Source organism: Ceratotherium simum, chromosome 22 (genome assembly GCF_057802395.1).
Source record: "Ceratotherium simum simum isolate JZ-2026a chromosome 22, ASM5780239v1, whole genome shotgun sequence".
Lineage (NCBI taxonomy): Eukaryota > Metazoa > Chordata > Mammalia > Perissodactyla > Rhinocerotidae > Ceratotherium > Ceratotherium simum.
In genome coordinates, this window is record NC_141921.1 from 9,589,707 (window position 1) to 9,613,763 (window position 24,057).

General features: G+C 35.5%; 1 protein-coding gene across 1 annotated transcript in view; it reads left to right on the forward strand.

The window, feature by feature from the left end:
• Positions 1-24,057, forward strand: part of AGBL4 (AGBL carboxypeptidase 4) — a 1,245,941-nt gene that overhangs the window by 517,588 nt on the left and 704,296 nt on the right. The window contains exon 4 of the mRNA XM_087445980.1: positions 17,061-17,155. Coding sequence (XP_087302106.1) covers positions 17,061-17,155 — 95 coding nt within the window. The remainder of the gene's footprint in view (positions 1-17,060; positions 17,156-24,057) is intronic.

Below are 24,057 nucleotides of genomic sequence, written 5' to 3' on the forward strand. Positions count from 1 at the left end.
TTATTCTTTTCATAATTACCCTAGAAATTACATTATAGCTTAAATTAATGCTTTTCCAATTTTCTGTATAATGTAAGGTTTGTATAATATTTTAAATCCTTTTTCTCCCCCGTTTAGCCCTTTGTGTTATTATTTTTCATATATTTTAAGTATATATATACATTTGTATACATATATGTGTATATATATGTGTGCATGTATATATGTGTATATGTATTCATATGCATATAAGTGTGTATACATATATTATGTATATACATATGAGTGTGTATATATATTTTTAAACATGCAGACTTATCCAAATATTTATCCTTTATGACACCCTTCATTTCTTCCTACACTGACATGCTTCCTTCTAGTATCATTTTTCTTTTGCATGAAGAGCTCCCTTTATTCTTTCTTATAGTTTAGATATTCTGACAATGAACTTTTTTTCTTCCTGAAAATGTATTTATTTTAAGTTTTGAAGGATATCTTTGGACATAGAAGTGTAAATTGGCAGGTTTTTTTTTCTTTCAACACTTGAAAGATGCCCTTCTATCATCAGCTTCTGTTTTTGTTGAGAGATCAACTCTGAATCTTATCGTTTGCCCTTTGAAGATGTATATAATTTTTTTTCCAGCTTCTTGTAAGATTTTTTCTTTGTGTTTAGTTTCTAACAGCTTTACTATGACGTGCCTAGGTCTGGCTTTCTTTGTATTTATCCTGTTGCGGTGCATAGAACTTCTTGAATCTGTGGCTTGATGTCTTTTGTCAGTTTTGGAAAATTCCTGGTTAGTATTTCTTCAGATATTCTGTTTCATTTTTTCTCATCTCCTTCTGGAACACAAGTGACATATATTTAGATCTTTTTACCATACCCCGTATGAGTCTTATACTCTTCTGTATTTTCTATCCTTTCTTCTTTCAGTGCTTTGATGTGAATATTTTCCACTAACAAATGTTTCATTTCACTATTCCTTTCTTCTTCTGGGACTTATGTATTATTAAAATTCATCTATGAAACTCGTAATTTCAGTTATTAAATTTCTTTATTTCTTGATTTCCACTCGCATCTTTATCTATATTCTAGTTCTCTGGTAAATTTTTCTCTCTTTTCTCTATTTTCTCAAAAATATTGGTTATAATCATTATAAAGTCCCTATTGATACCTGAAATATTTGGATAACCTGTGGGTTGGGTTTCTTTCTTTCTTCCTCATTCATTTGTTTCTATTTCTTGAGATGTATGGTAAATTTGGTTGATGCAGGATATTGTGTTTGAAAAATGTGGATGCTTTCATTGCTATTGTTTTCCCCTGAGAGGATTTAATTTTTTCTGGTGGGCAGATAGCTTTTGGGAAGATCATCTTTATCCAGTCAAGGCTGAATTTCAGGTATACAAATTCAGGTGTATGTTTGACTTGCCCTTACTCCAAGGGCATAGCCCTTCTGCTATCTCAGATAGCATACTGTATTTAGCAAGGTTTTCCAACTTGGTGGGCCCTGAACTCCAAACTCTTTTTCTGCAGCACTGTGAGACTGTTGAAATCTCCACTTGGCATTTTAATTTCCTTGATGCTTCTTTTTGCTTGGTTTATTAGTATCTTAGCCTGTATATGAACAGCTTGGAATTTTGCAAATGACTTGAAGGGAAATTGCACACAGAATTTTGGTCTCACTTTTCTATGGTTTCTTTAATTCTCAACTGCCTTGGCAGCCCTGAAAACCAAACTATATTTTGCCAAGTTGAGATTCACCAGATTCAGCAAATGCTCTCTGTTGGATCTAGAATTCACTTAAATTTTTGCTTCACAACTACTTGATATGTTGTTAGTTCTCGCGTAGTTTTAAGAGCATTTAAAGTTGTTTTACGTAGTAGGGTCAGTCCAGATACCCACTATCTTACCATAGTACCTTTTGTGAGACATGTTCACCAGGCCCATTGAGAAGAAATGACAAAATCTTTCCATTTGAGTTACCATAGTGTAAAATGGAAAAGCGTGGACTTTGGAGCTAGACAAAACCAGACCTCAGTTTCATTCATCCTGTCTCTGCTACATAAGCTATATCATCTTTAGAAAGTACATTATTTAACAATTCAATTCCATTTTTGACATTTGACTGCTAACACCTTTTAAGACCTACTCCTCCTTTCCCTTCTGCCCTATATCTAGGCAAGCTGATAAGAAAGCACAGATGCTCCCTCTTTTAGCACTGGCGAGAGGTTCAAACCACACAAGCCCTGGTTTGTGCATGTGAGAATCCTCACCCTGACCCTGGTCTCTAACTAACATGAGACTCCAAGCAAGCCTCCTTTCCTGCTCTCTCAAGCCATTTTCAGACCAGTTTGGGGGTCTACTCTACACTTGCCAGAAATCCTCATTATGTGAGTTATAAACCTTTTCATACTCTCTTCATGCATTTATAGTATCATCATTCTCAACATCCGAACCAAATTTTGGGTGAGACAGTTCATCCCATCTCTGAAGGGTGACCAATCAGAAAGTTTCTTGATCTTTTAGTTTTCTTCATATTACTTTTCATAATCTATAAAATTAAAAATAATATTTACCTGTAAGACTTTCTTTTTAAGGATTAGAAATAACATGAAATGTAAAAGTACCTAACTGTTTCTTTGCAACTTAGGTGTTCAACAAATTGTATAGAGAATAATAATAATTTTAAGCCAGACAGACCATAGGTCATCTTCCACTCTATCCCCTGACCCTTTGTTATTTTATTTTTCTTCATAGTTCTTATTACTACATGATACTGCATTATATATTTATTTATTTACTTGTGTGTTGTTTGTCTTCCCCCCTAAAATGTGAACTACATGAAGACAGGAACTATGCATGTCTTGTTTGTCTGTGTATCCTCAGGACATAAAATAGTTTGGGGCACATAAACAGAGTTCAATAAATGTTTCTTGAAAGAATAAAGGAATTACGCATACAGATGTATATAGACTCTGGAGTCTCCCTTTTCACTCTTGACCTGACTTAACTGTGTTATTTTGTCCAAACTCCTCAGTCCTTGCCTCTGGACCTTAGTCAGTTATCTCGATTTTAGAAATGGGAAAACAGAGGATCAGAGATAGGAAGTAATCTTCCTGAGGTCAAGTAACAAGTCAGTGACATAAACCAGGAAGAGAAGACAGATCTCCTCTCTCTCAGTCCAACTTTCCTCCCATTCCACCTCTTCCCATCCCCCATTCCAAGACAGGCATTTTCCCATAGTGCTTTCTCTGTTTGTTTCCAAAATCCACTGAATGGTGTTTAATAAAGCAAACACTACTTTTTAGTACAAATCAGCCTTTTCCTAATTGATTTTTCTCATTTTTCAACAGATTTGTAATTGTCAATTTACTTGCTGAGTTGAAGGCAGCCCCTGGGTTTGTCATTTTAACCCTTGGAGTAATTTAACTCTGCCTTGTAAGACAGGTGCCTACGCTTGTATTATTCTCTGTTGGCATTGTCTTTTCAATCAATCAGTCATGAAAAATTCATGCCTAAGGTAAAGCCCTAGTGAACCACTCTGAGAAAAACGTGATTATCTTTAAACAAAGGGGAGATCTTAGTGTTCTCTGAAATTCACTGGAAAGAGCAGCCTTTAATAAAGAAACATTTTATCTGCTGTTTGCAATCCACAAGATACTCCCACTTTTTCCATTTAAAATTGATCTCTTCCAATTCTCAGGTTTCCAAAACTGCTATAAGGTGAAGCTCCATGAATGTGGATTCTAATAATTTGAAGTTTGTAAAAGGCTCAACCTGAGCCTTGCATGAGTGATAAAAAATGTGTCAGCTAAACATAGCAGGGTAACGTTGTAAATACGATAGGATAATGTTGCATCAACTTTTCAAAACACATTTATTTCATGTTGCAATTATAAAATATTTTGATTTGTTTATTGGATTGTCCTCTAATTGTAGAGAGTGACTAATTCCTTTCTCTGATGGACTGAATCTTAACTGAACTCTTATATTGGTTCTAGACCTGACCCCAACTGTGAAATGGAACATGGGCCTGGGTATGGCCCTGATATTGGCTAGAGACTGAACCTAGACGTCTATCTTATCAGTAGCTCATACATAGTTGCCATTGGCCTCAGGGCAACTGGATGAGACAATTTGCTTGGCTTAGTATAACCCTTCCTCCTGCTGGCAAACAACTTCATGCACCTGGTCTGATAGCAGTTAGTGGCTTGGTCTCTGCCCTGCAAAGCAGTACCATAAAGCTGTGCTGTAGAAGAGTCATCCCATAATTCCAGGTGCTTTGGGAGAAGGAAAGACCCTGTCTGAGCAAGTGCTGCTCTCTCTCTTAGAATCACTGCTCTATGGTTTGCTATACATCAGGAGCTTTTCATAAAAAATCTTTGTCTTCAGAGACAATTTGAAAGCATGGATCTTTCTAATATTGCCTTTTAATTTGCAACATGGTTCTAAATGGGAAGAGAGGAGATTACTACTTCTTTGTTTAGTCTAGATTGTCCAGTACTGAGAAGAGGGACACGGTATGTTTTATTATGTAGAGCTCCAGTTTTTGAGTCAAATAAACCTGATTCTACCACTTTCATCACTGTGCTCTTAGGCAAGTTACTTAATTTCTGAGAACTTCAGTTTCCTCGTCTGTAAAATGGGAATATTAAGACCTTCCTCACAATTGTTGTTGTGATTATTACATGAGATTTTGCAGATGAAATGCCTGGTGTATAAGTACTTAATAAAAATAGAACCAGAGAAACCTATATCTTAGGGCTGAAAGAATCCTCACAAGAGTATTTGTGTTAGCTGTCCAGCTGAGGATTGAGCCTTCAGACAGGTCAAGTATTATTATTCTGATTTAACGGATGGGTCAACTGAGGTAAAATAAAACATACTAAAGTTTACGAAGACAGTGAGTGGTGGAGGCAAGATTCGAACTCAGGTTTCTGCATCCTAATACTATAATCTCATTTTACAGATAAGTCAAGAGAAAGAAACTGACATTGCTATATAACATATCCATATCACCTCCCATGAACCCAGCCCAGCCAAACTGCAAAATTCTCAAGGGTAGGAAATGATCTTTTCCTCACCACCTAAAGTTGGAGAGTAAAAATCTAGAGAAAAATTGATCAAAAATATGTATTAGTATGACCAAGTTTAAATAATATTATTTTAAAAATAAGTAGAATTAATATTTAAGGAAGAATAGATTTGTTTCAAAAAAATTACAAAGACAGTAAAGAAAAATCAGTCAGTTTAATACATATAGTGTGACTATGAACTACAATGTGAAGTAAATTACTTTTCTTTTTCCTTTTCATTTTATTTTATTTTTCTTCTTTTAAAATTTTTTCCAGATTTATTGAGATATTGACATATAACAATGTGTAAGTTTAAGCTGTACAAGGTGTTGATACGCTTATATATTGCAAAATGATTACCACCATTGCATTAGCTAACACCTCCATCATGTCATATAATTACCATTTCTTTTTTGTGGTGAGAATATTGAAGATTTACTCTCTTAGCAACTTTCAAGTATATAATATAGTATCATTGAAATCACCATGCTCTACATTAGATTCCCAGAACTTACTCATCTTAAAGCTGGAAGTTTGTACTTTGACCAATATCACCCCCTTTTTCCCATCCCCCAGCCCCTGGTAACCACCATTCTAGTCTCTGGCTTCTATGAGTTCAGCTTTTTTAGAATCCACATATGAGTCATTTCTTTCCATTCTTTTTAATATTTCCTTTCTTTCTTTTGCTCTCTCTTTTTCTTTTCTGTTTTTTGCATGGTTTTGATCACTGAGGCATTACATAGTATATCATTTGGCTATTGCTAAATTACAAAGCACCCCAAAATTCAGTGGCTTAAAAGAATAAGCATTTATTAATGCTCATGAGTCCATGGGCCAGCTGGATGGTTCTTCTGTATTGATGGTCAGCTCTGGATCATGTAGATAATCTGGTAAATTTGGCGAGGTTCTCTCATATGTTTGCAAGTCAGCTGGCTGTAGGCTGGTTTAGGATGGCTTCAGCTGAAACAACTGGCTCTCTTCAGTGTGGTCTCTCCTACTCTATCAACCAACCTTGGATTTGATCAAATGTTCGTGGTAGGATTTCAATAGAGAACATGGAACTACACAAGGCTTCTTGAGGTCTTGGCTCAGAACTGGTATACTGTCACTTCCACATATTTCTGTTGGCCAAAGTCAATCACAAGGTCAGCCCAGATTCAAGAGACTCGCCTTTTGATGGGAGGAGCAGCAGCAAAATCATATTATGAAGAATGTGGATACAGGGTGGAAAGAAGAATTGTGAAAAATTTTGCCATCAGTCCACCACATATGATTTATATGCATTTGTAAGAAAATAGGCATTAAGTGTCTCAACAAGGAAGAGTTGTGTCGACATTAAACAAGATACCCCAGGAATTGAAATCATTCCCCATATTATAATAAAATGATAATACAAGCAAGTAGAGTACAAACCTAATAGACACCAGAAGTGGGTAGCACTGTGGGACCACCCAGGGGGTGAAAAGTCCACTTTAAGAAAGGTACTGGATGAACAAGAAAAGGAGAGATTTTTGGTTTTGCCTAAGTGTGGAAACTTACGCATTCCTGTTTGAGAATTTCAGAGGTGCTGAAAAGAACCTGTGGCTTCCTCCCCTGTGCCTAATGAGTAGCCCATTTAGTAAATCTAATATGTGTGTACAGACAGCCCTATCTGTCCTATTAACTCAGTAGCACCTCTGGGCAAGGGAAACATGGAATGAATAAATGTAGAGATTCATTCTCTTGGTGCATTGTAGGTTGGCCTAGGATTGGAGCCATCCAGGCAGTTGGCAATCTATTCATTTTCCTGGGCCTTTCCATCACCCTAGGAGGAGAACAGGAAGTCGATTTGGGGATGCCCTTTCCAAAACATAGATCTGAAACTTTTACACCTACGCTTAAAACTCTTCAGTGGCCCCTTCATATTGCTTTCAGTAAAAGTTAAAACTCCTTAACATGGTTCACATGGTTCACTGTGGCTTTTAATGCTGCAATCTCATCTCTTACCCCACCCAACTCCAGAATTCTTTGCTCTAGCCACAGGAAACGCTTGTAATTCCACAAACTACTCAACCTTTGTTCTTGTTGTTCCCCTAACTGGAATGTCTTCCACACTTATCCCTCCTGCCTGGCCAGTCCTTATTCATCCATAAAGATACAGCTTTCCTTCCACTAGCCTGACTGCAGATGCTATCTCAGCATTTTGTGTGTGTTTTACGTCTTGATTTCCCCCACTAGGTAGTTCCTTTAAGGGCAAAGGGTCTTATTCATTTCTATAGTCCCAGCACATGGCAGATTAGGAGTGCTATAACTGTTTATTAAATTAACATTTCTTGAATAGATGAACGAATGAAATTTAGAACAAATTCCTTTCTGTAGGAAATGCTGTCAGATTGAGGAAAAGAGAGGGGTTTTTTGTCTTTATGTTGGTGGATATTTATTCTGAGCTACAGGGAGAAGAAAGAGTCTCCCTGAAAGATCTTATTTTTCTTCTGTCATGTTGCTGATGCCCTTATTTGATATGCTAAACTTCGCTTGATGAGAATGTTTTGCTCTGTTACCCTTCTACCTCTTTTGGCTGTCTTCTCACAAGCTCTCAGTGAGGGAGAAGAATCTTCTAATGTGCAATCTGTAAGCCATTTCTTTGTTATCTCTATCAGACTGCAGTATCTGTGTGAAGATTTTGACAATTTCCACTTAACAAGACACAGGTGCAGCTGATTAGCAACTTCGTTGGTTTCCCGTGACTCCTCAACATCAGCTTATAATAGATAAGGATTTGTTTTTCATATAGGCATTATCTGTATGCCAGACTTCATGCTTTTGATATATCAGGTCCAGGATTTCCTGGCATTCTTTTAGGAACATGGTGGTGAACCTGTTGGTTCTTCATGGGCAGGAGGCTTAACTTAATCATATATACACACACACATATATACATGTATATGTATACACACATGTATATGTATATATCCATATATATGTACATGAACATTTACATATACACGTGTGTAGTCTTTTGTTGTTTCCTGATCACACTGTCTTGGCAGTTATATTTAATCCTAACAACAACTGTATCAAATAATATGATTTTTCTCTTTACAGATGAGCAAACAAGGCTCAGAAAGATGATAAAACACGGACAGAGTAACACAGGGAGAAGTAGGCTTGGAACTCTAACATTTCTTTCCACAATGCTGGGAATCAGGTTGGGCTCAGAATAGGCAATATGAAAACATGAAATATGGCTCTGAAGGAAAGTAGCTGATGGGTTGAAAAAATAAATACCTAGATTTTATCCCCAGCTCTGTGCCACATTACATACATAACCTTTTATGTGTCATGACACCAAGGCAAATTCACCGTAAACTCCTGTGCAGTCCTGCCCAACTCACACTAACCCAACTGCATGGTGGCACATGACTGGAACGTGTAACCAGACATACTCCAAGCAGCTTTCTCCCATCGTGTTATATACCTCTCTGTATTATCAGAATAGGTTAGTAACAAGTGATTGTCTCAAAACGAGTTACTGACATCACTCATATGAAAACTACTCGTGCCTAACTTAAGGAATCAAATTTATTTTTAAATTTAAATATAACAGTAGTAGAACAAAACTAGGATGGATGATTTTCAAATTACTAAAAAAAAGAAGGGAAAACACGAAGGTTTCAAGGAATTGTGAAATATAATAAATTAAAAAAAATTGTAAGGAAGCATAAACAAAATGAATCGTGAAATAAAATAACCAGTAAAAGACAAAAAACATCACTGGATGTGAAGCCATATAAAACCGTAAAAGGAGAACATTAACTAGAGATTTGCCCTAACGTAAACTGAAATATAGAAAACTACAATTATCAAAACAATGCCTGACTGTTGCTAGAATAAACACACAGATAGTGAAACAGAAATGAGAGTCCAGAAATAAACCCAAGCATATAAAAATTTATTATATGGAAAAAGTGATATTTGAAATTAGAAAGGAAAGAGATGATTGTCAATAAGATGTTGGAACAACTTGTTAACCATTTGGAAAAAAATGTTGTGCTGCTTCTTCATATTTTACACTAAAGTTCCTAATCAATGAAAGGTATTTAAACTTTTAAATTAGGGGAATTTTTCAAATATACATAAGATAATCTAAAAACAACTCAAAGATCTACCACTAAGATGAAGGAAGTGTTAACATTTTGTCATACTGTAGATTTTGCTTTCTTGTGTTGATTTTGATAAATATAACATTACAGGCACAGCTAAACCTCTCTCTCCTTCCCTCTTTCTTTCTCCCAGGAGTAACCACAGTCCTGAAATTAATGGCTAATATTCCCATGTATGATTTTATACTTTTGTATAAAACAGAATGTACATGTATCTATTACATTAAAATATACTATTGTTTTCTGTTATAATACTTACCTTTTTCACTAAACATAGTTCTGGGGGGTTATCTGTTGATAAATGTCACACTAGGTCATTCGCTTTAAATGCTGAATAGTAGTCTATTGTATTAATGAACCGCAATTTATCTATTCTCATTCTGAGTTAAATGGTTTTAGTTTATTTTGCTATTACAAACAAACAGTGCTACAGTGAACATCGTTGTATATGTCTCCTTATGCAATGTGCAAAATTTGTCTTAGGAGAACGCATAGAAGTGGAATTGCTGGATAATAGGTTATAAGCATCTTTATCTTTATTGTCAAGTGCCCCTCAAAGAGGCTATTCTATTTTACATGCTTACCAGCGATGTTCAAAAATCACTGTTTCCTACATAATTACCAACACTTGCTATTTTTAGATTTACGAGTTTTTTGCTATTCTGATGGGTAAGAAATGTATTTAATTATTTTCTTGATTTATGTTTCCTTAATTACTAGTGGGTGATCAACTTCTCATGTGTGTATAAACTTTACAATACTTCTGTAACTTGTCTGATTATATCAGTGGCCTATTTTCTATTGGATTGTTGCTCTTTTATATTTTGACTTATGGGAGTTCTTTATAGGTTTGTGTACTAATCCTTTTCCAATATAAGGGTTATACGTAGCTACATCAATTATTGGCTTGTCTTTTCATTTGTTTGTGGGATATTTTTTTTTTTTTTTTTAAAGATTTTATTTATTCAGTTTTTTCCCCCCAAAGCCCCAGTAGATAGTTGTATGTCATAGGTTCACATCCTTCTAGTTGCTGTACGTGGGACTCGGCCTCACGTTGGATGGAGAAGTGGTGCCTCGGGGCGCTCCCGGGATCCGAACCCGGGCCGCCAGCATCAGAGCGCGCACACTTAACCGCTAAGTGTGGGATATTTTGATGTAATAACTAAAGCAGTCAAATATATCTATGTTTTTTTCATGGATTATGCTTCTGGTGCTTTGTTTAAAAAGTTTTTACATAGCTTGAGTCTATAAAATAATCTGCTGTGTTTCACTTTGTACATTTTATTTCTTAATCCATTTGGAATTTGTTTTTGTATTTGATATGAGGTAGGGATCTAACTTGATGTTTTTTCCATATAGGTGACCCATTGGTCCAGCACAATTTGTTGATAGTTCAACTTTTCAATCTGATCTGCAATGTTATTTCTGATATATATTGAGTCTATTCCCAGGCTCTCTGTTCTGATCCATTGGTCTATAGATCTGAAGCAATGTAAGCCGCAAAATTACTGTAACATTATAGTAAGTCTTGTTATCTGTTAAGATTGTCTTTGCTATTTTTTGCTCTTGTGTTCACATATAAATTTTATAATCAGCTTATCAATTTTTACACACATACACACACACACAAACACACACACACACACACAACACACACCCTTGCTTGGATTTTAATGAATTACATTGATTCCAGTAATGAATCTTCAATCTGTGAATATGATATATTCCTCCATTTATCTAAACCTCTTTGATTTGTCTCAATAATGTTTTGTAGTTTTCTGTGTAGAGGTCTTGTACTTTTTGTTACATTTATTTATAGGTATTTGATATTTTTGATACTATCATAATTTGTATCACTTTTAAATTGTATTTTCTAATTGTTATTGCTAGTATATAGATACAAAGTTGATTTTTTAATACTGACTGTATCAACGAATTCTAATTGTTTGTAGATTAATTTGAGGTGTTTTACATACATAATCATGTTGGCCATATATATAATAAAAGTTTTATTTCTTCCTTTCCATCCATTTTCTTTTTATTTGTTTTTATTGCCTTATTGCATTGACTAGAACCTCCAGTGCAAGGTTGAATAGGAGTGGCAATAGCAATAGCAGGCATTCTCTTCTGGTTCCCAAATTCAGTGGAAATGCTTTACAGTTTTCATGATTAAGCATCATGGTGCTGTTATTTTTTTTTTGTTCTTCAGATAGATATCCTTTATCAGAGTATGCTCTTTCCCATAATCAGTTTTCTAAGAGTTGATTATCATTAAAGAGTGTTACATTTTATCAGATGCTTTTTCTTCATCTTTTGAGATAAACTACTTTAATCTATAAATATGATATTATTAATTTTTATTATTAGATTATTAATTTTATTATTAGATTATTAATTTTTGGTTTAGATGTTTGGGAAAGAGATTTTTTCACAATATCCTTTTCAGATTTCATTGTCAAGATTATGTTGGTCCTATAAAACAAGTTGGAAAATGTTCCCTCACTTTCAATTATATGGAATTATTTGTGTAAGGTTAGTGTTTTGTCTTCTTTAAGTGTTTGGGAGGCTTAACTGAGGAAGCTGTCTGGGCCTGGCATTTTCTTTGTGGGAAAGTTTTTAATAATATATTCAATTACCTTTATAAATTTAATAGAACTACTCAGATTTTGTGTATCTTCTATCGATTTTGGTGAGGCTTTTTTTTGTTTTTCTAAGAATTGGTGCTTTTTTTCCTAATCTTTCAAATTCTTTGCATAATATCTTTTTATTATAATATTTTTAAAAATCTTTTTAATGCTTATAGTTTGTTCCCTTTTTTATTCCTATATTTTATTTCTATATTTTTCTTGATTATAAGTCCATTGTTTTATAGGTCCATTGTTGAAATTTGTATATTGTTCTTGAATCCACTCACCTTCTTGGACTCTCTATTTATTTTTAAAGTTTTTTTAGTTTCTCTTTTATTTTACATGTAGACAATCATATCATCTGTGAATAATGAATTTTACATCTTTTTTTAATCTTTATACTTTTTACTATCTTTTCTTGTTTTATTGCACTAGAACTTTCAGTATGATGATGAATAGAAGCAACAATAGTGGCGTCCTTGTTTTTTCCTGACTTTCATAGGAATATTTCTTACATGTCACCATTAAGTATGATTCCTCTAAATTTTTCATTGATACCCTTCATAAGATAAAGGAAATTCTCTTCTATTTCTAGCCTGCAAAGATTTTTAAAAAATTTTTGAATGGAGGTTGTATTTTATCAGATGTTTTTACTATATCTGTTTGTTGATAATTATTTCTCACTTAATTTGTTAATGTAATGACTTACATTATAGCTCTTTTTGATGTTGAATCATCCTTCCATTCCTAGGATATGTCTTACTTTGTATTGATATACTATATGTATGTATGTGTGTGTAAATTTATTGCTGGATCTGAATTGGAAATATTTTATTTAAAATTTTTCAATCAATGTTTATAACCGACATGGGGCTATAATTTTCCATTCTCCAGTTGTCCTTGCCTATTTTTGCTTTAAGTTTATAATAGCCTCATAAAATGAGTTGAGTAGCTTTCCATGTTTTTCTTTTTTAAAAAATTTCACTTAATTTTTTTTATTTTATTGAGGCCACATTGGTTTATAACATTGTGTAAATTTCAGGTGCACACATTTTTTATAAAATAAATACATGTACATAATTTAAAAAGTCAAATAATACTACAAAGGCCAAAAAGAAAATAGCCCGCTGCTTATGTCCCCACTTTTGATCCCTGCTTCCTAAAGCAAGGATCAGCAAACTTTTTCTATAAAGAACAAATTATGAAATAATGTAGGCTTTGTGGGCCATCAGGTCTCTATCACAACTACTCAACTCTACTGTTATGTCGCAAAAGCAGCCATAGACAACTCCTAATGAATGAGCACCGCTTTTTTTTTTTATTATTATTATTTTTTTTACAAAGACAGGCAGCAGGCAGGACTTGGCCCCTGCTCTTGAGGCAATCACTCATAGTTCTTTTCACTATTTTCTCTGATATTACTTCTATACTTCTAAATAAAATTTCTATACTGCTATTCTTTATTCATTTTGGTTTTAGATAATATTTATCAACTTGGTATTATGAAGATGATAATTTTATTCTTTACCATTTCTTTTCTTTTCTTTTTTTTTTTTTTGTGAGGAAGATCAGCCCTGAGCTGACATCCAAGCCAATCCTCCCCTTTTTGCTGAGGAAGACCGGCCCTGAGCTAACATCTATTGCCAATCCTCCTCCTTTTTTTCCCCAAAGACCAGCAGGTAGTTGTATGCCATAGTTGCACATCCTTCTAGTTGCTGTATGTGGGACGCGGCCTCAGCATGGCCGGAGAAGCGGTGCGTCAGTGCGCGCCCGGGATCCGAACCCCGGTCCACCAGTAGCGGAGCACACGCACTTAACGCTAAGCCACGGGGCCGGCCCTATTCTTTACCATTTCTGCTATAAAATACAAGCACCTCTCTTCTCTTCATGTTTATATCACTCTTTAGGTTAAATTAATATTCAGGCTTCTCTTTATTATGAATAGGTAAATATTAATACAGATGAGCATTATGATATATGATTAAGTTTTTTTCTTCTACAACTACCTCTTGTGTGCCTCCTGTCTTCTACTAATAGTTGCTTCTTTTTCTGTTAAATTAGTTTTCAATGCACCTATTGCACATTGCCTCTGTTTTTTCTGAGTTCTTTTCTTTTCCCCTATATATTTGTTTGGTTGCTTTGGTCTCTGCTTCTATTGAATGTCTTTCATCATTAACAGATTGACATTAAAAGTTGAAATGGAGGTTCTAAATGCATGTGTGGACCATGCCAATGGAGAACCAGCCATTTCGCTGGAGGAGTCTCCTATATATGTTTTATCTTTGATTGGGAGTTGGTTTTTCCACAGAAGAATTCTCTAATCTCTTGACTGTAGAGATAAGCTTGACTACCAGTATTCTGGATTTTGAATCCAGAGTTTCTGTGCTTCAACCTCTCTGGAGAATGACCCTCTAGTCTCCCGTCATGATGGAGAAAGAGTAGTCACTTGAGTGCTTAGTGTGAGGGAAAGAATCTGGGAACTTAATTTCTCTTGATAAGGACTTTGGACCAAGCTCTGCCTGACACCCAAACCTTCAGATGTACCAATTGCTTCCAGGGTTTTGTGTCTCTGGGATTCTGTGGTATGAATTTTAAGTTGAGTACTTAGCACTTTTTTTTCTTTTCAGTCTCCTTTTCTAATATATGCACATAAGGCTAAAATTTAACTTCTCTATTTACTGCTTTTTCTGCATGCCACAAGCTCTGATATGTAGTGCTAAATTAATTTTTCATTTCTAAATATTTTCTGATATCCATCATTATATCTTATCTGATACATGAAAAATTAAGAAGAGTGTGTAAAAATTTGGTACATAGAAAGTGCTCAGAAGTTGGTAGCTATTATTATAGTTTTTGTTGTTGCCATTACCTCCTAGATACCATTTCTTGTGATGCATTTTGAGTAAATTACTGATAATTAAGTGTAAAATAGGGAAAGCCAAGATTTTCTGTACTGCCTACTTCCAAATACCTTTGATTCTCGCAACCACATGCTGCCTTGCTCAATAGGCTGGAAAATGTTAAAAAACAATGCATGGATAGGGGATGGTAAGCGATAGTGTTCTTTTTGCCTGTAGTGTTATAGAAAAAGTATGATCTTTATGGTCAGAACACCAAAGATTTAAGTCCTAGCTCTACCAGTTAATAGTTCTGGGATTTTGGGGACGTGGGGGCAAGCCAATTAGCCTTTATTAGCTTCAATTTCCTCATGTCTAAAATTGGGTTACAATAAACAGCTTTTGTTTATGGAAGGAAAAGCTAAATGATACAGCATATTTAAAACATCTGGGAAATTTTCCTGGCACATAGTAGGATATTAATGGTCAATAAATGTTCCACTTGCTCATTTCTTTATTCCAGCTTCACATATGCACATTATTTCTGTATTAGATTTTCCCCCGCATTTAGCATTAATGTAGATCCTGAAAGTGCAGTATGGCTTCTGGGTTCACTGGAAATGGATCTGACGCTGGGAATCTCAGAAGAAAAAAGGAGATTAAGCCCTGTGAGGTTCAAAGGCCATTTGTCCCCTTGATATTGATTTTCTTAAATTAGACAGTAGCCAAGACCCTGGGAGAAGTAATTGAACTGACAACAGGCAGGTCCAGGTTATTAATAATGAAATAGCCTTGGACATTCTTGATGACTTAATGTAATGACAGAGGGAAGGTCTGAAACTGAAATGCCTGGAGATGGGGTCAGTGGCTGAGTCTCTGAGGAGAAAGGAAAACATGGGTTATTCTTAAGACCTTGTTTGATAGAACAAAGCATTTTATGGTAGTCCCTAATATGAGGCCAGAGGAAATGGTTTGTATTTTCTCTTTTTAAGAAAAGACAATTTTAAAGACTTGAAAAAATTGCCATTATATTTATTATTGCCTTTATTTTGGAAAACAGACTTGGTTATAGTTATGAACTTTTGGAAACCTTAATGAGTAACTCAAGGGTAGACATCATGGACATCTTACTTATCTTTTATATCTCATGGATTCAAATATCAACTCTATCTATTAATTGTTTGACTTTGGACAAGTTAGTTAACCTCTTTGAACCTCAGTTCCCCCATCTGTAAAATAGAGATGTTAATATCTTTTTTTATTATAGTTATAGGAGAATATTTTTAAAAAATTTAAATATATAAAATTCCTGACACTTGATATTATATAATAACTCACACGATAAATATTTAGTGAAGGAAATACTACATGAATTTTGATGCTTCCCTCTCTTTCACTGCCTCTGGATAGAAAAGCTAGCCTATCGTAACCTCTTGAAGGCTTTCCTCTTTCTCCGGCTATTCTGGCTGTCTTTGCTATGATCCTCACGCTCTCTCCTTTGGACTATTGCACAGTCATTTAGGGTCTTTAACCCCAATTCTTTTCTCTTTCCCAGTCTCTCCTCACTTGTGACAAAGTTGTTTACTAAAACAAAGGCCTGATCTCTTTTAACTATATTGCCCTCCTGGAAGGGCTATAGCCATCTAGAACACTCCACTCCCCTGTTTTATAGGTGAGACCCAGAAAGGGAAGGGACTTACCCATACACCTGTGGCCCTATAAATTGATGCTGAGATTAGGGTTGAGCCCACTACCTCTGGCCCCTAGCAGAGGATAACAAAGCGGGTACAGAAGAGGACGTACATCCTCCAGTTCTAGTCAAAGGAGTGTTGAGTAGTTGCAGAATTTTTTAACTTCAATTTTGCTCTCAGTTGTTATCTTTAGTTTTGTTGAACTTCAAATGCACTATGGTCACTCTAATGATAATATTATTCATTTCCATGCAAATTCCAGGTCAACCTAGACAGGGCACAATTAATAATAATAGCTAAAACTTTATATAGCATTTACTATATACCAAGTATGGTTCCAAACACTGTACATATATTAACTTATTTTATTATCATCAGTAACTATAGGTACCATAATTATCCCCATTTTTCAGATGAGGAAACTGAGGCACAAGAAAGTTTAGTAGCTTGGCAAGGTCACACAGCTTGAGAGTGGTAGAGTGGGATTAAAACTCAGGCTTCCAGATTCCAGAGTCTGTGCTCTTAACTACCATGCTAAGCTGGCACAAACACATTGAATTTCTATGGGCACCATTTGTCCTCACTATACTCTTGGCAGCTAGTCCATATGGATTCCTTTAACCCCGCTTATTGTTTCCAGTCCTAATTATCAGGAAGTGGCAACTTGCGTAGTATAGTCTTCTGCAAAACTTCTCCCTCTTTCTTTTTCAGAGAGTTATTTTCAACATTGTTAACTTCAGCAAAACCAAGAGTCTTTATAGAGATGGGATGGCCCCTATGGTGAAGTCTACCAGCAGACCGAAATGGTAAGTGACCCACAGAATGGGACCTCCTTCTGGTTGGAGAATTTGGCCCAGGGGTCAAGTTTATGCTGTATGGCTAGGGTTAGCCTCACTGGCACTAAGAAGAATAAGATGAGTTTCTGAATGCCCATCATCTGGGCTCTAGGTAGTATTCTTTGGGAATGTTGGGATAGGGAACATGGTCCCACATTTGGAGTGACCAGCATTCTATTATAAGGGAAGGTACAATCTGTTATTTGGTAAGCTTCCTGTCCTGTTTGCCTTTTATCATGGTCTCTTTGGAAGCATAATTAAAATTGATTCTACGGGTTTTTTTTCTAGCTTAAGCATAGATGTTGTGCAGTAACCTAGGAGCACATTGGGAGCAACAGTTTAGTAGATTTCCCTTGCTTTGCTTAGTTTTTGTGGTGTTTTTGTATAGATATTGTGTGTTTTTATGGATGTTAAAGTTCTGTTTGTCGCATTGCTATAGTGAGGATGAGGAGAATTGGATAGGATTGCTTAATAATAGTGACAATGATGATGATAACTATTCTAACTTACTGAAAGCTCATTCTTTGTCAGATGTTTTACATTTGCTGTTACTATTCTCACAACATTTTTGCAAGGGAGATTTTAAATATCCCTATATTACAGATGAAGAAATTGAGGCTAGGAGAGGTGAAGTACTTTCTCAAGACCAGAGATAGTGGGGGGAGGAGCCTATGTTATTTTTATTACCCCACACTGCCATTCAAACCGATTAATTTGTTCATCCATCCATTCATTTATTCATTCACCAAACATTGATTGAGTGCACCAAAACGAGAGTTTTTAAAACAGAAACCAAGTGTTATTCATCGATCACATAGTAGGTGTTAATGCTTGTTGAACTGAACTGAAGTTGTTATAAGAATTTGCAAGTAAAGTGCCTGGCACTTGCTAAGTGCTCAATAAATGTCATCTATTATTAATAGTATTATGTAAAACACTGTACAAATGCAAGGAATTGTTAATATTATTCTAGCTTTGATCCCTGTTCAAATTTTAATCACTAGTGAGATCATCTTCAAATGTCTATATTTATAGAAAACTAGCAATTCATAAATATTGAATTGTGCTTTTATCTACAAATGATACTTGGCAATTTTCTATAAATGCTGGGCTGAGAAACTGAGGTTTGTAAAAATGTAGGCATTTGATGATGATAATGAAAACTGTTTATTAAAAGATAAAAATATCTTCCTAGGCCTGTTTTTTGCTTTGCTGCGTCAAGTCAACTGTACTGCTGTTCCTTGATTTCCTTTTGGCAGGGAGATCTAGGCAAGGAGTAGGTCTTTACTCTGAGTCTCTGAACTCAGCCCAAAAGGATAATAATAGAGCACATCTCTCTGTTAATAGGCATATGTGTAGACGTGTTTTTCAAATCTTGTCAACAAAAGGACATCACTGTTGATCTGCTCATGAGGGCCTTCAAAATTACATTGTACTTCTTTTACCAGGCTCTGTGTTGGGATCTTACACAGCAACCGTAATCACCATCCCTTTTTCCAAAGTGCTCAGTTCTGGAGTCTTTTCTTTTTGTGTGTGTGTGCTTTTGAAAATCCTTAACCCTTAATTATTTTGTTTTGTTTTGTTTTGTTTTGTTTTGTTTCTCATGAAGTATCATTTGGGTCCTCTCTATCAGGACTCTTGACAAGATTTTGAAATATTAATGAGTCCTTGCATTTATATTGTAGTGCCTTAAAATTAAGTTAGTGCTCTTATCTAATGTTGGGAGGCTCTCAGCAGCAGCCATTATCCAGTTATTGGGCATCTCTAATGGTCTAAAAGATTTTAAAGTTTCATAACTGCGTTTGTTGTAGTTCATCAAGCCAGTATGGCACAAGGTACCTGAGCAAATCAAGTTGTTGGTATGTTTAATCTTTCCTATTTTTTTACGTTATTATCCCCAGACCTTGGATGCAAAGCTACTCACGTTCCTTCCCAGGCCCCTTTCCTCAAGCCAGACGTTTAGATATTTGTTTACTTATTTAGCACCTTAATGTGTCATGCACTATTCTAGATATTGGGAATACAGGATGAATATAACAAAAGATCTGTTCCCAAATGGAACTTTCATTTTAGAATTTTACTAACTGATCTCTTCAGACCATAATTTTTACTTTCTTTGCTACTGGTTTGTTCTAAAGATTCATTCTGCCCCTTTGTGCTTTCAGCCTGGGACTTGCTTCTATTCCTTGTGTCAATTACCTGTACCAGAAGCTATCCTCCAGTAGTAATTTTCCTAAATGTTCCCAGGGTAACATAAACAAGTGTATATGACTGTTTGGCTCTCAGAATATTAGATTTTACTGGCCCTAAGGAGTTCATCACATTTTGGATTCTAGAAAATGGCCAGACTCAAAGTTAACAAATACCTTACAGATCTCAATATTAGAATATCTTTTTTAGTGTCTTCCTAATTCCAGTTTTCCCAATACCAAGGCAACCACCATAACTAAAGAAGTATCTGGTACTTCTTTTGTCTAAGGGCCTTACTTCCATTAATGTTACAACTAGGCCTTGAAAAATTCTAACCTCATGACAAACATTAAAAACCCTAAATTTCCTAGCTTAAATATATACCAAATTGGGAAAACAAACTTTCTTCACCTTTTCAAGGTGAAATAAACATTCTTCTTTCACCTCTTATAGGGGGCTGTAACTGATCCCAAGCAAAGATGCCTTCAGACCTTAGCACAGGTTTGGTAATCAATTAGTTGTGGAAAGCAATGAGCAAAAGAAGCAACTAAAAAGGCATTATGCAAATATTTAGCCACTCAAGGCTATTCTGCCTTGAGGAGATGAAGTCAGAATACTGAGTAGTGAAAAGGAGAAGCTGGAAGATTCAGGAGTTTTCTGCCCATTTTAGTTCACTCTAATTCTGTTTACATACTAGACTTTTTAAGGATTGTTGGTTGTTAGGACTCTGTAGCATCAAATTTCTGCAATCATAACTCATTAATATTTTTTAACTTTGTCAAAGGCTGCAATTGCTAAGTGCTAGGCACTGGTAGGATCTGGCATTACAAAAACAGCTGATATCTATAGTCTCACCTATGCAGAAACTAAGCTTATAATATTTACACAACTAGTAAGTGGTGACATTAACAAGAGACCTCAGGACTCCAAGTTTGCTGTTCCTCCCATATTCCATGCATGAAGAGAGTGGAGGAAGGAGGCGCAAAGAGGCAGGAAGTAGCATGCTGCTCTTTGGCCTTTTGTAGATGTGAAATAACTTCTCTGATTGACTTGTCCATTATAGTAGATTGAGCAGATTGAACTAAATCTTAGAGGTGGCTTCCATTTAACACATTTTTATTGAGCATCTAACTTTGTGCTAGGTCCTGGGGTGATAAATATGAATCTGATCTGGATTATATATTTAAAATTTTATTCTTTAGATGTTGAAATGGAACACAAACATAAATAGGTGTGATATAATGAGCATTGTGCTAAGAACCATTAGGGAGGTATATAAAGTGTGCTGTGGGATTAGAGAAGAGGAAGAAAATGATATTATTAGGACTGTAGGGAGAAAAGAAGAAGCTTTCCGGGCAGGTGGTGTTTCAGCTAGATCTCAAGGAAATGAAACGAACAAAATTAAGGAAATAGGATTCGAAGAGGACGATATAACATGATGAGCCATATACCTCTTTTATGAGCCTTGGTTTCCTCACTGTAAAAAGTGTATAATAATACTTTCTCACAGAGTTGTTCTAAGAAACAAATGTGAAATGGATGTGTAAATACTTTTTAAAGTCTCAAAGATCTTATTAATTCAATGAATTTCATGATCATTTTTTTTTTTGCTTTTCCCCTGACTCATCCAAGACTGATTGGGTGAGCATTATTCCTTCCTTCCCTCTGTCCCTTCCTTTCTTCTTTCCTTCTGCTTCTCAATAAATGCTTACTGAGTAGTTACAACGGACCAGGAATTATGCAAGATATTAAAACAAAACAGTGACAAGAGAGACGTGATTACTGTTTTCATAGAGCTCATAGTCTACTGAGCTAGACATTAAATACATAACTCTAGCTAAGTGTGATAACTGTTACAACAGAGGAAATTCAACATGTTGTGGAAACTATTCAGCATGCTATATAGCATTTAAGACTTAATTTGTTCTAAGGATTAGAAACCTTCCTTAGGCACGTTATTTATACTGAGAACTGAAAAATGAATAGGAGTTAGATTGTAGCAGGTGGGAATATGTGTGAAGTGATAGAATGTGTTTGAAGGCCAAGAGATGAGAGAGAACATTACATCTTTGATGAGCAAAGCCCAATGTGATTAGAGCATGAAATTCTAAAGAGAAGTTGACTGGAGAGGTAGGTAGGAGTGAAATTGAGGTAAGCCTTGCAAGCCAAACTAAAGAGTTGGACTTGATTCTGAGGGCAATGTAAAGAAATTGAAAAGATTAACCAGGAACAGGACATGATCAGATTGTCACTTTAGAAAGAACAGTCTTGTTGCTGAATAGAGACTATCTTGGAGAGGTTTTTGTAATGCCTTAAGCTATAGATGATGATGTATTAGGGTGGTAATAGTAGCAATGAAAGTAAGTGGATGGATATGAGGGTTAACAGAAGATTGAATCAACTTAACTATGATTGACTAGATGTGGAGGGTAAAAGAGAGGGGGAGTGCTGGATGACTCCCAAGTTTTCTGGCATGGGCAACAGAAGGGATAGTGGTGCCATTACTAAAGATAGGAATCATAAGAGGAGAGACAGTTTTGGCAGATTTGGTTGGGTAAGGGAGATGATGAGCTTGACCTTGGAAACATTTTGTTAGAAGTCCCTGAGAGACATGCAAGCAGAGATGTCAAGTAGGCAATAGGATATATTGGTAAGAGACTCAAGAGAGGAGTCTGGAGGTACAGATTCAGGAGTCATAAGCCTGTAGATGATAACCAGAACTGTGGGAACAGATGTGATCCCCAGGGAGGTCATGTGGAGTAAGAGAGAAGATTAGGACGTGGCCCTGAGAAATCCGTCCATTTAAAGGTCAGGTAGAGGATGAGAAACTCACAAAAGAGGATGAGAGGGACTGGCCAGAGAGGTAGGAAGAAAACCAAGAAAGTGTGGTGTTATGAAACCAAGGAGAGAGGGCTTTTCTACAAAAGCCCTAGCAACTAGAAGGATGTGCAACTATGACATACAGCTATCTACTGGGGCTTCGGGGGGAAAAAAAAGGAGGAGGATTGGCAATAGATGTTAGCTCAGAGCCGGTCTTCCTCAGCAAAAAGAGGAGGATCAGCATGGATGTTAGCTCAGGGCTGATCTTCCTCACAAAAACAAACAAACAAACAAAAATGCCCAAAGTGCCACAGAGGTTATTAGAGGCTTTGGTGAGTGCACTTTTAGTGATGTGTTGGGAGTTCAAGCCAGGCTGTGTGAGTTGGGAGATGGAGAACATGTGAAGAAATGGAGGCCATAAATATGGACGGTTCTTTCAAAAGTTTGGCTACAAAAATGGAGGAAAGAGATATAAGCCCATGGGATAGACAGCAAATAAACAGACAATTATAATATTCTTTTGAATTAAGTGCAGTGATAGAGTTATATATAAATAAGCAATGGATCCATACTTTCTATTATTGTTAATGTAATGATAATCTTTAACCTTACTTTTGTAAAAAAAAAAATCTAAAATTTTGAAATTAATGATGTTTTTTCTGAAATAATAGGGCTTTATTGTTACAAAAATAATACTTTGGAAAATTATAAAGTCATGAATTAATATTTTATAAAATGAGTTGTACATTTACAATTAAATTATATCTCCTTACCCCCCATATACCTATTCTCCTTCCCTGCTTTATTTTTCTATATTGTACTTATTACCATCTAACACACTATAAAGTATTACTTATTTTATTAGCTGTCTCTCCCTCTATTAGAAAGTAAGCACCATGAAAATAGGGATTTTTGTCATTTTTTTAATTCACTTTTGTATCCCTAGCACCTAGAGTTGTGCCTGGTACATAGTAGGTACTCGATATGTATTTGTTAAATAAATTAATTAATCCATTAAACAATTATTTTTAATTTTTCATTTTCCTTTTTAGTTTTTGTTTCCATAGGCACATTTTTACACAGCTACAATTAAATGTATATACCCATTTGTATTCTGTTCTTTTCATTTAACATTATATCAAAGCAATTTCTCATGTTTTCTCCTAGTGTTCATTATACCATAGTTGGAGAATTTTTTACTGTTTTTGTGTATCACAATTTACTGTATCATATCCTTATTTCTGGGCCTTAAGATTTTCTATATTTTTTTCTAAAGTAGATAATATTATATAGATTTTGTTTTGTTAATTTATTTTTTAGAATTAGCTCCTGAGACAGATTGTAGGGTTAATGACTATAAGCTCCTGCTATGTATGCTCTCAAAATATGTTGCACCAATTTAAAATGCTGCTCTTGGTCTGTCACTCTATCAATTTTACTGCAATCTGGACAGCATGAAGAATTGGCATTGAAAAAAAATGACGCATTTAGGAGCTGTAAAATGGTCCTTGCAGTTGTTTTGTTCTCATTTAAGTTTTATATCTTGAGATTATTGGCATTAAAGCAATGCTACAAAATCAAATTTCCAAAAATAAATATATATGCATTAAAAAGAAAAGGTAAGGGGCCGGCCTGGTGGCATAGTGGTTAAGTTTGCATGTTCTAGTTTTGCGGCCTGGGGTCCGCGGGTTTGGATCCTGGGTACAGACCTACACATTGCTCATCAAGCCATGCTGTGGCAGCATCCCAAATACAAAACAGAGGAATATTGGCACAGATGTTAGCTCAGCGACAATCTTCCTCAAGCAAAAAGAGGAAGATTGGCAACAGGTGTTAGCTCAGGGCCAATCTTCCTCACCAAA